Raw genomic sequence first — 16,964 nt, forward strand, 5'->3', positions numbered from 1 at the left:
TGTAAAAAAACTGATTAATCTCAACCAAATTTTTACCCATGTTTCTCGGCATAATTAAGAAATTTTTTTTTAGATATATTTCATCTCGAAAAACATTAACAACAACAATAAAAGAACAATGTAGAAAAGATAATTCTTCAATGTACGAGTGCATACATAGTAGTATGTTGGGTCTCTGCTAGGCGGCGGAGATGTTGCGCTTCACGCAATAACTTTTTCACAGTTCAGTTGTCTTAATCACGGCAGCTTACGCTGCCGATACCTGTATTGCATATCAGACAATTTTAATTAGTTTCATTGATATACGTATAGTAGGTTAATGCAGTTAGCTAAAATTTTAAGTATCGCTAAAATAATCGCTATCAAATTTTAACAGTAGCTTCATTATGTAATCCAGAGTGTCAGCCTATATTATGATGAAAAACTATTTAAACGTGTAAATAATAAATAATATGTTACGGTACGGCACTTCTATTCGGGTCGCACCAACGATATTTTTCAATAGAGATGTTTTCAATAGACGTCTTATTGAAATCGAAAACAAGCTCTTTAGTCTTAGTGAAAAGTATTTATGTGATTTCGGTTTACTATCGCCAATTCGTGGTGAACAAGACCATAAAAACCCGTATGACACAATGTTCCGAAATTTGTTTAACGTTACTGAACTTCAAGAATACAAAAATCGCTAACCTTTCTAAATTAGAATCTGATCAGCACTAAGTATATGATTCCATTACTCACAATATCAATACTGACGGCGAAAAAGAATTTTTTTAGATGCTCCTGAAGGAACTGGGAAAACCTTTTTGATTAATCTACTTCTCGCTTATGTTCTCGGTGTAGCATCGTCAGGCATCGCTGCGACGCTCCTCGTTAGTGGTAGGACAAGACTCGTTTTGCTCTATGCTTAAAAATAATTTTGATGCCCGGTTCGGCAGGGCCACAAAGTCTGGTTGCGACATAGTCCTACGGTGGCCTAGGCCGATGGACCGATCTAAGAGTGCCTGAAGCCGTTATGACCGCTGCTTCTGGGCAGCCGCCTGTTAACCGCGACTCGGAAAAGTGGTGGTCCTCTTACCTTAGCTTAGGAAACTGTACCAGCGCTGCAATAGCATCGGTGATGTACGTGCGAATATCTCCAGATGTACCGGCGCGTTCGTGAAAAATAGATTCGTGCCATCAAGGAAGTCAAACTCATATGTTGGCAGGATTCTATGCGCGAGGTGCAAAGCAACCCCTGGAAGCTCGAAAAATGTTACCGGCCAAGGCCATTGCACGTTCTGTCCAGTGTTCGATGCGGGTTTGGTGGTTGAAATCGTACTTTAACACCTGTGGCGACTTACCAGGCGTTCCTGGATACTCTGTTTCCAGATGCTCCGAAAAGTGAAGCAGAAGTCGGCGTTCGGACGGGCGATATACCCTGTATTGACGTACAGGCTGTGGATCCCTTGGATATCAATCGGGTGGTCTCTCGAATGGCACTGAGAAAGACATCGGGGATTGATCAACTTGATGCATGTATTATATACCTTCTGCTGCATGTCATAAAAGAGCCACTTGGCAGACTGTTCTCGGGGTGCCTAAGCTGGGATGTTTGGAAGATTGCCTTGGTGAAGGTGCTCTTAAAACCTGGAAAGGATCCGAGAGAGGTCGGCAGTTATCAGCCTGTTGCCGGTTCTCGGTAAGTTGTGGAAAGGCTCCAGGAAAGCATTGAGATTAAAGGTTCTAAATCGAGGCCAATATGGCTGCATGAAAGGGGTTAGGATCGAGAATTTCATCTTAAATGCCCTTGCCGAAGTGGAAAGCGCCGACGGTAAGTATTTTTTATTTTTTTTTCTTATTGACATAGAGATAGCATTTCCTTCCTTGTGTTGGAGTTATGCCCTCTATGAGTTGGAATGCCGCAACGTTCCTGAAGCACTATAGGCCGTTGTGCGTGATTATTTGTCTAACCGCACGGGTCTGTTTAAAGATGCGCGCCTAGTTGTGGAAAGGTCCATGACCAGGGGAAGCCCGCAGGTTCCGCTCTCGGTCCTCTGCTTGGATCCTGGTCTTTGATGGATTTCTGGGATTGACATTCCCAGAAGGTGTCACGGCCAGGGTTTCGCCGATGACTGCCTCCTTTTAGTCGTGGCAGTTCACAACCGTAGCTGAAAGAAAGAGCGCAAGCAGCCTTGTCAGCTGCAAAGGGCTGGATGGAAATCAAAATTTAAAGATTTCTTTGTCCAAGACGAAGTATATGCTTCTGAAGGGCGCAGAGAAATTATACAGTCGAAACCCCCATATTAAATACAAAGGCTGTGTAATCAGACGTGGAAGAGTTCAAAGTATCTAGGCGTTTTGTTTGATGAGAAGTTGCTTTTTAGCAACCATGTCAAACAATTAGCGGCGGACGCCGTCTCTGTGATGCACAAACTTAGGAGGATTGCTCGGAAAGACTGTGACGGCTGTCGGGCCGTCAATTGTACATTGTGTATCGTGGTAACTTCGAGAGTATGACAACTTAAACGGCGCCCGTATGGGCACTTAGGTTGAACAGGAATAGAGCACTCATTCTAGATTTAAGGAGTGTCCAGCGCAGAGCCTTAATTGTATGCAGTGGTGTTTTTAAAACAACCTCGTACGAGGTCACTACCGTATTGGGAAAGGCTCTCCCAATCGATTTAGTGATGAAAGTTCGGGCAGCCATGTGGAGATTGCGAAGAGGTTGGGAGGCACAGTTATTTGCGATGCGGTTTCTAGGTGAGCCAGTATCGGAGCGGAACGGTGATTACGATGTACCGGATCTAAATTTTGAACATTTGCCCGTCTCCCGCCTGCGGAAGAGGCTTCAGAGCCTCGCGATGGAAGCACGGCAGCAGGAATGGAACACTACGACTAAGGAACAATCCTTATATAAATTTATAGAGGATGTGGGGGGATGGTACGCCTCAAGTCTATTTTTAAGGGCAATTGGAGCCCAGGCGCTCACCAACCATGCTAATTTGAGATAATATCTCTTCAGGTTCCGCCTGGCAACTAATCAGCTGTGAGGAGGTGTGACGTGAGCCGCAATGTCGGACCGTGTGGGAGTTCCTCGATGTTCAACCGGAATCGGTAGCTTATTAAGAGAAAAGACTCTTACCGATCTACTATTGGAGACCTCCTTCGAGGAATGTTCGGCTATCGACCAGCTGTAAACGATATGTAAGTGGTGGATAAATAGTTGCCGGTTCAGCGACCTAGGCGTGGCAGCAAATTGCTGCCTTTAGATTTAAGGCGACAAGTTAAATTTTATACAGTATAGATGGGGTGCGCCTACCCAATTTAAATGTATGTCAAGTGAACGGCTGGACACTAAAGCGAGTATTGAAGCTTGTACCGTTCACGCTATTAGGTTAGTTCCAAGAGCTAGTTAGGAGATCGGCCGGATAAACTGTTCGAGGCACAGTAGCCGTTTGTGACACAGACATTCGGTCTCGGTCTTCTGCTTTTAAGGAGATCGAATGGGGTGGTGGCGGGAGAAATGCCAGTAAACTAATATATGCTTAAAAATAATCCTCTTGATGAAATTTTCCACGGTAAAAAACTTATATTGGATGAATACCCCGTGATTCATCGAGCTTTCGTTGAGCGATTGATCGTACTCTCAGAAATCTTGTCACGTGTTTTAACACGTGACAAACACGTGATATTTATAACACGTTATAAATATCGATGTTTTAAATAAAAATTACTAAATAAAAAAACATAAAAAACCCATCTTTAAAAATAAAATTAAAAAGTTGTAAATGAAAAAATATATCGGAAAATCAAAATTGAAAAATTAAGTGGTTTTACTTTATAGTGTGTTTTTAGACTATTTTTTATTTTATTTCATTAGAAATTGCTGTTGTTATAGTACTGATACCCTTGATATTATTTTATGAATATTCGAGATTTTTATTTAATATTATTAGTTATTTATCAATTTTCAAATTTTTTTTACTGAATTTTTGTACAAAATTTATTTAAAATTTGTTTTTAAAAAAGGGGACATATTTAACAATTTAATTTATATAGCTAGATATATTTTTGTCGGTGTAAGCTACCTTTTACCAAATATTCGTATTTTGATGGAAAGTAAGTAAATTTTTTCCAAATAACATAAAGGAAGATCTTATAAATTAATTCGTAAAAAGAGCGCATGTCTGCCATCTGAGAAGTAGATAATTGATCTGTACGTCAAGTATAGATCTACTAACCATCGCGACATTTTTTAAACTGTCATTACCTGTTAACATTATATGACCCGCCACAGTGAAGTGCTTATCCAGATAAGGGTGTGACAGCTTCAATTCTGTTTACGCTTTTGTAAATAGGGATTGTAGAATTAATCGAGAGTGGTTGTCACTTTTATAATGATGCATAAAAATATTGTAACAGTTGTTCGGCTAGTTTGCTATTTGCCTTTTATCACCTTTGTACATAAGGACAATGGATGTATGCAAGATAAGTAAATAAATACAATTTTATATAATAATAAATAATACTGTTTGTAGTTTTTCTTATTTTAATCTAATATTAAATATTATATTTAAATTTTTAATGTTAAAAAACAATAAACAAAAATAACATTATTTTATATGTACATATATAATATATATTACACCCTTATTTTAAAACTACGAACAAATTTTATAGAATATTTTTATACAAAATAAATTATTTTTAAATATAATCACATTTATTGAGCATTAATTACATAAATTTTTGAGTAAATAATTAATGTAAAGAATCTATTCCGTTAAGAAAAAATAATAAATAATTGTACTATAAAATATAACAGTCTATTATAGTTTACGTCTTGTGTAAATGTAATTACAATAATACTATTTATTATATAATTCTTTATCACATAAAATATATTTTTTTTTGTGTTTACAGATAACTTTATAACGATCTGTAATATAATTTTTTATAATAACCTTAAGTATTGCGATTTGATAAGATCAGATGCTACACTATAACCGGTTCGTAATGCAGTTCGATAAAAAAAAAAAAAAAACGTTATTTTATGAAATTTTTTAGCTTTGGTGTGTGTTAGTCGCTTTGATACATAATTATTTAATATTATTTCTGATCGTCTGGGATTTGCATAATCGATGTAGGTTTAAATCTCCTGTGAATTGATTATTATGATCTTCTTGTTTTATTTCTATTTATTCTTTTACAAAAGACAATTATTTACGTTTGCCTACAGCTTATATTATAAATTAGGTTACGTATTGTATATAATTCCTTGACAGAATTCAAACTGAGCTATCATTTGTATCTTATTTACGTATTTCAAATCGCATTTTAATTTTAAAATATTGTTTATTAATATTCATTATTGTACGATCGGCATATATAAATTCTGCCGGGTAGAAATCATCTGTTCATCAATTGTGTGCCTCTTTATAGCGCAACGCATAACGATTTAATTAAACAAATTGTGACTGAAGAGTGGACGTTTCTCTCACGGGCGATCGCATATTTGAAATAAGTTACGTAATTTTAGAATATATTAAAAAAATTAATTATATTTCAATATTCGCCGCTGAGTTTCGCGTTATATGTTATCGTTATTGTTGTTGTTGTTGTTGTTAGATTTGTTTTTAGTTATTCCATTCAGTTCGTTTTGAATATCGTCTAACGATTTACCTTTTGTTTCTATAACGTATACCGCTACAAAAATTACAGCAGAGAAACAAACCACAGCGAATATCAAATAATTCAAATACATTCCGAAATTATCGGCGATAATCAGGTACGATTTATTTAAGACGAAGGATGTAGCCGCTAATACAATAGTTGTTACGGCGGAAGCTTTACTTTTAATGTTCGCCGGAAACAGTTCGCCTTTAATGGATGTGCCGATCGGTCCGATACCTAGCGAATAAAATAAGGCGTGGAATATAAATGACGTGTACGGTATAAAGGTTAAATCGTCTACCGCTATATTTGTCTTTTGATGTAAATAAAACCATACGCTCGTCGATAACGTCGACAAACCGCATCCGACGCACGAAACTATAAGTAAACATTTACGACCCAATCTGTCGACTAAAAACGATGCGGCTACGCCTGAAAGAAACCATACCAAACCTAAAAAGGTTATTAATTCGTTTAACGATACTCCAGGTATAGAATTTTTCGGTATAGTTATCGACGAGTACGCCATAAGCGCACCGATGCCCGTTAATCTCTGAGCAACCGCCAGTACTTGAACGATTATTAAAGCCTTTTTGCTACCGTTTGTAGATAATAGATCTTTATATTTACCTCTTTGTTTCATTTGTTCTTGGGTAGCGATATCTATGATCGATAACTCTTTGTCGATATCTTCTTCGGCTTTATCGCAACGAAGCCACGTTAGTGACTTTTTAGCGCTTTCACGGTCGTTTTTCATTATGAGATAATACGGCGATTCCGGCATCCACATGAATGTTATTATAAATAAAACCGGTACCGTCAAACACGAATAAATTAACGTTCTATAATGGACGTAAGGTCCGATCGCGTACACGTAAAGCGCACCGACTAATGTCATCATCGATATCGAATTACTTAACGAACCCCGTATTTTTGGTTCCGATATTTCGGCTAAATATATCGGTAATACTGTATAAACTACACCGAACGATAGACCGCCTATAAAACGTCCTATGTACAAGTGATACGGATCGCTCGCATATAATAAAACGATCCACGATGTTATAGGAAATACTGTTAAATATAGTAACGTCGCTTTTCTTCCGAATCTGTCCATTAAATAACCGCACGGTATCGGACTTAAAATGTTCGCAAAATATAACAACGATACCATCCACGTTAATACTATATCGTTTACTTGTACTTGTGTTTCATTGCCTTTTAATTTCGGTATCGATGGTGACGGCCATCCTATAGCTGTTCCAAGTATTACTACCGATAAAGAACCTATGTCAAAAAGAAAAACAAAGAAAAAACATAAATTTTTGAACATTTAGCAGCGTCAAAGAATTAAAAGATTGTTCCGTGAATTACCTGATAACTGTTAATTAAGTTTTAAATTTTTTGTATAAACTGTCTGTTTTTAGATATTACTGTGTTTTAAGTAACTTGCCTTGCAGATGAAAAAATAAAGAAATAAACAGAAAGTGTACGTTTATCTAAATAATTAAATCAAATACTATTCCGTTTATTTATTAATTGTTGTTAGTACTATGCTTGGTTTTCATATTCTTATAAATAATAATAACAATCACGTTATGAATGTGAATTGTTAGATTTCTTGAGGCTAATTTTGTTCATTGTCTGTTCTCTTAACACTTCTTTTGGATAAGAAACATTCTTTTATTAAAAAGACTGTTCCATTGGACTCGAAACAGAATTTTTTTCCATGAGAAGGAAGAATGAAACTAGTATCAACAATTGTAATATTTCCTACGTAGGTATTAGATGACAATTTTGTTTGATCATTGCAATTATTTTCTCGCTTCTTGGTACCATGTAAGAGAAATTTATATTACTTGTAATATATAGTTTGCTACAGAGATGTATATACATTTTCGGGTTAGCTTAGATAGTTTATTTAGCAAACGATTTGCCTAAAATTTTGCATTAAAATCAATACAAGTCATCAGAAATAAAAGGTGGCTTTTCAGAACGCATTTCAATTAGGTTCTGTGTAAAGCATAACCTAAAAGAAAGCAGAAGTAATTTCCCAATGTCTTTATCACCGATCCAAATATACAATTTCATAACGGCACGCTAAGTCTACTAAAATGCAGATTATCATAACCCAATAAATACCGATCCACAAAAGGAACTGGCTATATATTAAACATCATTACTGACAGAGAAGGCAACTCTGCCTGCTTTCTTAAAGTGTACATCATCGCAACCATAAGTAAAACCTTTAATAATTTTCTAAATAAATGACTACTGCCACTGATGAAATTAGCTGAAATTTTCTAATATTGTGAAAAAAAATTGAGCAAAGTTTGTCCTTAGCTACACATGAAACAACGCCTCAAATATTTTGAAAGCTTTCCTGAAAAAGTGTATGAAAACATTTTTTCAGAATTTGTACAATTTTTTTTCAGTTATCCTGTTTTAAAAATTGCATTAGTATTTTAGTTATAGGAGTAAAGATGTTCTTTTAAATAGACTTTATTAAAAAACATCTTTCAACAGTTAAAGCTAGCAATCCTCATGACCAGTTCAAAAATCCACTGCTCTATATCTATCTGATCCTCACTAAACTGCAGTTTTTTACAATGTTTACACTATGATGCAAGTACCATCTTGTTTGGAAAAATCAAAATTTTTCTGTGGAGCAGGTTATAAACAAAATAAACATTCTGAACTGTTATGCTTATTTAGCAAACCATTGTGATAAAAGAAGATAAATATATTCTCAAACACAACACTTAGAACACATTCAGGATCAGCTTTATGAAGCTCAATAATTTAAGCACAAATTACCTTTGTTAATCATTTTCAAGAAGACCATGCGTGCGTTTTTTAAAAACCCCATTTTGTGATCCTTTACATACTTCTGCACAACAAAATTTTTTTATGACCATATCAGATTGATGTTTTTCTTAGTGAATCATAGAACATAAGCATACATAGTTCCTTTCATATTTAAGAAGGTTGCTGGTTTTTTTTAATGTATAAATAATAAGTAAATAAGCAGTTGCAAATTGCAAAACATAAAACAAACTTTCACAAAAAATACATGTTAAACATTTTTCAATACAGTTAAAAAGCAGTTATTAAATATGTAAACAAAATCAGTCTTCATAAAATCTGCTCTAAGTAATAAATTTTGCCAGCAAGGAATATGTAGAGAATGATGGACTTTTTCAAATTAGAATTCAGCCTTTATAAATTGAAATTAAAGAGATGCTACTCCATGTGGAACCGGAAGATGAAGTCAAACGCATAGCGATTATTAAGAACAGTCTACATCCCACAACTTATTCTTCAACATATTTTTTGTTATACATTCACAAATATATAGTTGTCAACATTTTTAATTCTTTAAAAGCTTGCAGGAGTCCATGGTTTCAGTCTTTTTATAATACAAATTATCATCTTTTGTAGTACAAAATGCTATTTATATATACATACTACTGACCATGTTTGAACAAAATCTTTCAATCTGAAGATATTTAGCAAAAAACAATTAGACATACACATATGTTTGAATGCATGTACATACTCCATCGTGAAAAATATTTGAGATTTTGGTCTTAATAAATCCTTAAGAGTCAAAACATTGAGATTTGTCCAAAAAACCTGGTAGATGGTTTTTTGATTGTTCATCATATATATATATATATATATATATAGCTGGAAAGTAAAATGCTAATGTTTTTTTAATTGCATGCATTTTTTTTTTACTTGTTTAGATGTTCAGACAAAACTTAAGCAAATCGATTGGTAAATAAAACATTAGATCTAATCAAAGATGTAAATCTCTTGGTGAGAGATATTACATAAAAAAATTGTAAATACGAGTAGTATGCAAATTATTTTTAAATACTTACAAGTTAATCCAGCTATATATTGCCGGAATACTCTTCCTGATAGATTAATAATTGTCATGATTCTACCTTTTGCTCATCCACAGTTTTTCTGCCGAATAAAATCCTCTCTCTTTTTGGAATGTCAGCGTGTTAATAAGTTTTTTTTATTCTGTTGTTTTCGTGTTATGTTATTTATTTTGTTTGTAAATATATTTCTGGAAAAAAGATTAATTAAAAAAGATTAATTTCTTTTTATCTTATTATTTCTGGAAAAATTTTAATTATTAATTTTTATCTTATTTAGATAACATTTGCTAAATTTGAGGGAATGAAATGTTATTGATGGTTTTAGAATCTTTTATTACAAAAGCACAGTTAAATTATGTTTTATTGTAAGCAATCAGGTTTTAATGAAATTGCATCTGTTACATGCTGATTGTTCCATAACATGTTTATGTTTTAGACAGTAGGCTTGTAAAATTGAAGATTGTTAGCATAAAATGCCGACATTTAAATTCACATTTTAAAACTGTTTTTTTTTTATATCACTGAAATTAAATAATGGTTGTACTGTTAGTGCATGCTGCTTTGATGACTAATAATGTTGTCTATACTAATAATTCATTAAATCTTTGATGATATATAATTATTAATCCAATTTAGTCTGTGAAGCAATTAATCAAGAATAACAGTGGTAAATTGTTTGAAAATTTTAATATCAGATAAGTAGTTCTTCACCAGGTCACTCTTTATTATAGAGTTCTAATTAACAACACTTCTTGGAAATGTAATGCTATGTGCATAGTATTACTTAATGAACATGGAACACAGCAAAATATAGACCCTCAAAAAACAGGTGACCTCTCATCAGCAATACAAAAAGTCAGCTCAATTCCATGCTGTATAAGCTCAGCTTGGGCAAAATTTTGTAACTGTAAATACAATATAATATTTTAATTTAAAATGCAGAAAAAAAAATATCTGTTATATATGAATTTCAAAATTTGGTCCGGTGATTTTGAAATAAGAATAATTTGCTTGAAATTAAATGTGAAATAAAAAACAGATCGAGTGATAAATATGAGAAAAAGTATTCAATGAAGTAAAATTGAATGTTTGTGACAAAAATTATTCTGTTGAAAAAAGTTGTTTCTAAAGAGTTGAAAAAAAAAATTGAAATTAAGTTTATACTCATAGGTCATGCTCCATCAATGCATTATACTGCTCTTTTCAACAGGTATCAAGTTTTTTATTTTTATTGCTTGTAAAACAGATTCCAGGAATTTCAATGGAAAGCCAAAGAAAATTAACACTCTACACCACTACTGCTTTATCACCAAATATAACAGCAGTAAAATATTTTACAATGCATAACATCTTCAGATGTTATTGTACAAGTAAATTTATATTTATAGTTTTTATGTTTGTTTCACAATTATATAAGGGTTGCTTTTTCTTTAATTAATATTTTATATCGGTGGGCTGTGGGCTGTTCTATTTGGTAATTTGCAGTGAGAGTATGTAAATTTTTATCGAAAGTGATGATCAGTGTGTCATTTGCATATATTACTGTGAAATAGGTAATACATAAATTATCAAAGTAATTCAGGAATAACTATTAGGAATAATTAATTCAGGAGTAACTAATCCCTTCATTTATGTTAATAAAAAATAAAATGGAACTTAAAGTTCAAACTACGTAAGATGCCTAATTCCATTAAAAAAGCTGTTAAATCTCTGTCCTAATTTCATTTTTATCACATATGTCTTTAACTTTCAACACATTGTTTTCTGTTACCAATTTATGTGAAGTACCTGGAACTTAAACACTTCCTAATTTCTCTTTCATAATAGATTAACCTAGAAACACATACCATAATTTTTTCTCCTTTGTGTGAAGATATTTACCACCTTTTCTACTCTAGAGATTGATATCATCTTAGTAGAATTTTTTTTTTCAAAATCATGCTGCTCGTTTAACTAAAATAATATGTTTATTTAAATGATATAATAATCTATCAAGAATTAACTTTTAAAAAATGTTAGGAAATATCCGGACTAGTTTGTATTAGTTATTTCAAATTTTTTAATCTGTTACAGAACATTTTGGAAACCAACAAATTTCTGTATTTCTTGACAAAAACACAAGAAAGTGCGAGTAGAAATAGCTTTGATTTTTTTCAATTAGTTTAAAGTGAAAGGGTAATGAATTTCTTAGGCATATATTTGCTGGTGATTATACATGGAATTGTCATGTAATCTAGTAGTATTATTGACGATTTCCTTCAAAACTGATGAAAATCAATCAGGCTTTGTAACAAGGAGTTGGTTTCTGTGATTGGAATTATTTCATAGTTGATTATGTGTCTAATGGAATCACAGTAAGTCCACAGGCTGTGGCATACTTAACTGGACTTCACTAAACAATTCAGAGAAAAAATATGTTGCTAATGACATTATTTTTTTACCCAATTGTGTCTGCCAGTACTTGACTACTACAACTCAACGATTAAAAAATTATCTGTGCCAACCACATAGCTGTTATTTGGACCCAGCAATCAACATTTGTCTGAAACTAAATAAGTGTTAAGACAGCTGTTATTTACGAAGTTATGCTTCTGTCAAAAACGTAGAACTGAATATTGGCAAACATATGATAAATGTTTAAACAGTTTTTTAAGTATTAAACAATATTAGTTTTAAAATGTTATGGTCAAACCCTCTTTACATTCCTTAATAATCAGGCTACCATGCCTAATTTCAGGAATTTTGGTCAGATAAATCATGATTTAAACCAAAATAAAGTAAAAATATTAAAAAAAATTTTTTGACTCAAAATATGAAAATAAAAAAAGTAAATCTTTTATTCTGTTTGGTATATAATATACATTATAAAAATTGGATCAACGATGAGTAGATATGCTAGATTATATACAAAAACTCTGATGTAAACACCATATGACTTCCTTATACGCCTATTAAAATTACATATACACAATTTTATTTCACTAATTATTATTTACTGTAAATTTTTTTTACAATCAGAGGTTAGTAATTATTAATAGATCAATGCATTTAAATTAAAAAAAAAAAAGAAAGGAAATGAAGTCGGATTCCAACTGATGTGCCTTCCTCTTGTAAGATATTTCATTAATTAAAATTTTATTTGCCTATAACTCTGGAACCAATGGAAATAAGTACCACTTATGATATATCATTGAAAAGCTCTCAATGAGAGCAATCTAAATTTTTTGAATTTTTTACTTTTTTGGAGACTTTTGGTTCAGTTGATTGTTATCAAAAGAGGAGGTGCTCAAATAGATGGTCAGTACTAAATCCAAAATTTCAACATTCTACACTAATTTTTTTTTAGTTATGCGAAATTCGTACATACATATGTATCTATGTATGTACGGATGTCATGCTGAAACTAGTTAAAATGGTTTCAGAGATGGTCAAAATGAATATTTCTGTTGAAATCTGAAATTTTTTGCAATCCTTTTTTATTTCCTTGAAAAAGGAATTTTCCTGGTGAGTCAAAGGAGACCGTGGTAAAATCTCGATTAGAGAAGCATCACAAAGTACACAACTAATTATAAGATAAAAAATAATGAAACTACAAAAAAATTCACAATTCGGAAGACTATTGAAAATTACTTCAGCATATATTTATGAACATGTTGAACAGGATGCAGAAAATCCAGAAATTGAAAAAGAATTAAATTGGTATTTAAAAATCTTTTAATCTGTATTATAAATAAATTAGTGGGAAGAATTTTTTTTAACAGTCTGGTAGTGTATTAAAAATGACAGCATAAGTGTAATTAGGGCCATTTGTGTACGGTGAAGTATTGATTTTTGTTAATGAATTGTATTGAAGGATTGATTTACATGAAAACAGTTCTGTTGTCTAGTTTGATAGATGTAGATATTCTTATTTTTGTTAAGAGTAAATGACTATTCTATTAGCAAAGATATCACACATTCATAAACATAGACATAAGGGCAAATTTTAAACATTTTCAGCTCATTCTAGCTTTTCAAGAGGGTTCGAAGAGACAATATTATGCTTTAGACAGGAGTATACATAACCAAAATAAATGTCAAATAATGATGAAAAGCTTAGCATTTTTTTTAGGTGTTTTAAAGGAAGCAGTAAGTTTTATATTTATTATATACAAAGTCAATTTGATCATCTCAAAAGAATTTGTCGTGTAATAAAATATCTAAAAATTTCACTTTACTAGCCACAGAAATACAATCATTTCTGTCAACGGTAATTCTATCCACACAATCAACATTGTTAGGCCTACCTGAGAAGTAAAATGTAGCGATTTTATCCATATTTAAAGTTTACTGGTTACAAATTATCCAGTGAATAATTTTTTGAACGCTTGCCACTTGGGTGCTTCCTCCTCTGTAGTTGTAAATATACAAATAAGCTACTTGAACCGCTCAAAAATTTTGATGGAGTTTCCTCCAAAAGAGGTTAGAAACTGCCATTTTTGGCAGTTTTCAACCCCTTCCTATCGCCCTGCAAAAGGGCATCAATAATAAGCTGCTCTTGTCAGTTATTTACTCACAATAGACAAAGTAAAAATATAATAATAAATTCAAAGCGTATAAATATTATCACAACTGAAACATACAGTTTTCTTTTCTGATCTATGTTCTACAATTTAATGTGAAGTTTATTCACTTAAGCTTTGCTTCTCCAGGATATGTGATACACGAGTACAATTATTTTACATTTAAGTAATTGTACTTGATTATTTCTTTACCATGTTTTATTCATAGTTTTTCTAAAACTTATAATTGAAATTAATCTAAATGTATCAATATTACTTTTTTTTTGTGATATGAACAGATAAGTTATGAATTTTTTCATTAATATGTGATTAAAGTCTGATTTTAATATAAAAATCAGTAGGAGAACATGTCACTTTCTCACTTTCTGCTGAAAGCTTAGCAGACATATTTTTTATTCTAAGGAAGAAAACACATTTAATTGAGGGAATTATATGTGGAAGATATATGCCATTTTCAGGATCATGATAATCTCAATTAAACTATTACACTTATGGTATTTAACACATGTTTATATTTTTAACAAGTTTATTGTGTTTCTAATTTTCATATCGTTCAATTTTTTATAACTTTCTGAGATGTTTGCTTTCATCTCTTTATAAGGCTTCTTTGTTTCTAGGAGGCAATATATAAATAATAATATTGACCTTTGGAAATCATCTTATAGAAACAAGACATGGATACAAAAATATTAGTTATATGTTCGAGATATTTCTACTTGTAAGATTTTTCTTTTGAAATATTTTGAATATTAGAATGATACATTAGATAGATGTACTTATCAGATCAATGTGCTTATCAGTATCTATCATCATCGACAAACACCTGCCAGTAGAAAAATAATTTTGATAATGAGAAAAAAAGAAAAATATCTTTAAATTATCTTCATTGATGATATAATTTTTTCAGGAAAATTTACAATGGGACCAACATAGTGATTTCATGTACATAATAAAAGCAGGCTTATTGAAATTGGTTTACTTGATGAAGAGTAAGGCTTGAACATAAATAAATTATATATATATATATATATATATATATATATATATATATATATATATATATATATATATATATACATATATATTCATATGAGATACTTTTTACTCGTAATTTTGAAGTCTGTTAAAAATTAGAGAAATATTGTAAAAGAATTTTTTTTAATGTTTTACTGATGTATTTATTATTTTTTTAAATGTTTATTTAATACTCTGTTAAAGAATTCCAATTTTATATTTTATGAATTGGGAAAAATATTTTCCTTTTGTTTTTGTTGCGTAAAGCAAATTTTAAATTAATTATTTTGACTTGTTTTTGTGAATAATAGTGGGAAAAAATAAATTTCAGTAAAACCTTCCAAATTTATCACTTTAATTCATTACTTGTCTGAATACGTATGTTATTTAAAGAACACTCAATCTTGTTAGTGTTACATATAATTTGAAGTGACACTAGCAGAATTATTTTGTATAAATGAAATTTAAAAAAATATACATATTAAACGAATAAAGATAAAACGTATATATGTATCACAGGCATAAAGTAATCGTCACAGAGGTGCTGTTGGAACTAACAGAGCCCCTGTTGGACGGTAGTTTGTATAACAAAATACCGGTAGTAAATCTGTAGATAAAATTGAAAACTGCTATTTCCCTTTAGAAGAAATACGTTAAAATATATCAGAGATTGAAAAAATATCAGACAAAAAAAATAAATTTGACAAGAAAAAATTCTAAAAATGTTAGATACAGAATTTTTGGAAATTTCTTATGTTTATTTTAAATACACATAACATTTATCTAAAAAAGCTGATGTGGACACCACGTGACTTTTTTGAACGCCTATTAAATTACATATACACATTTAAAAAAAATGAAAAGTACATAAAACTTTATTTCATTAATAACTTGTGATATTTTTTTTATTGTTATTTTTGAATTATTATTTATTGTAAAAAAATTTACAAACAGAGATTAATAATTATAAATAAATCAATGTATTTAAATAAAAAAAAAAAGGATATGAAGTCTGATTTGAACTGATGTGCCTTCCCCTTGTAAGACCATGTAAAAGTATGTTCAAATTTTATTTGGCTATAACTCCTGGTACCAATGAAAATAAGAACCACTTATGATATATCGTTAAAAATTTCTCAGTGAGGGCTTATTACTGAAGTTAAGAAAAAGTCCAAAATCCAAATTTTCTTTTGATTTTAGCTTTTTTGGGCCCTTTTGGTTCAGTTGATTGCAATCAAAAGGAGAGGTACACAACTAGATGTTACCAACAGTCCTAAATCCAAAATTTCAACATTATACGGCTAATTATTTTTGTTATGCAAGATACATACATATGTACAGACGTGAAGCTAAAACTAGTCAAAATGAATTCAAGCATGGTCAAAATGGATATTTCCATTGAAATCTGAAAACCGTAATTTTTCGCAATCACTATACTTTCTTTACTTTGTAAAAAGAAGTGAAAATTTAAGAAGGGTGTATGGGATGGAATAAGATGAAATATTTACAAAGCGCATCAGATGGTATGAGAGGTGAATTGAAGTCGATTTAGTATAGTTTATGCGATGACAAATTTGTCAGCTTTAGAGAAAGGAAAAAATTATTTAACTTTAAACAAAATAATGGTCTAAAAAGAAATAACTGATAAATTACAAAATATACATTTTTGAACAAGTTTTTTTGCATTTGTTAAATTTGTATGATATTATGTTTGCAACATATAGTAATTTTCAGTAAGATTTTTATTTATTTATTCTTTTTTTATGGAACAGGAAGAGTAGGAGAGTTGGCTATAACCAACTAAGCACATAGCTGTTACTATTTTGGCTTTTTGTGCAAC

At 31.3% G+C, this 16,964-nt stretch overlaps 2 protein-coding genes across 11 annotated transcripts in view; one reads left to right on the forward strand and one right to left on the reverse strand.

The window, feature by feature from the left end:
- LOC142332836 (EF-hand domain-containing family member C2-like) overlaps positions 1–16,964 on the forward strand; it is a 367,638-nt gene that overhangs the window by 73,549 nt on the left and 277,125 nt on the right. The gene's annotated exons all lie outside the window — the stretch shown is intronic.
- The window catches only part of LOC142332841 (facilitated trehalose transporter Tret1-like), a 66,420-nt gene that overhangs the window by 19,678 nt on the left and 29,778 nt on the right, over positions 1–16,964 (reverse strand). For 3 of the 4 annotated variants that reach the window (XM_075379481.1, XM_075379482.1, XM_075379480.1), the window contains exons 2-3: positions 9,543–9,736; positions 4,525–6,942 (exon numbers count right to left, since the gene is read on the reverse strand). In XM_075379481.1, the coding sequence (XP_075235596.1) occupies positions 5,573–6,942; positions 9,543–9,600 (1,428 nt within the window). In that variant the 5' untranslated portion in view covers positions 9,601–9,736 and the 3' untranslated portion in view covers positions 4,525–5,572. Of the gene's footprint in view, positions 1–4,524; positions 6,943–9,542; positions 9,737–16,964 lie in introns of those variants that run through there. The other variant, XM_075379483.1, reaches the window with a different exon arrangement.

The sequence above is a fragment of the Lycorma delicatula genome, chromosome 12, assembly GCF_047948215.1.
Source record: "Lycorma delicatula isolate Av1 chromosome 12, ASM4794821v1, whole genome shotgun sequence".
Lineage (NCBI taxonomy): Eukaryota > Metazoa > Arthropoda > Insecta > Hemiptera > Fulgoridae > Lycorma > Lycorma delicatula.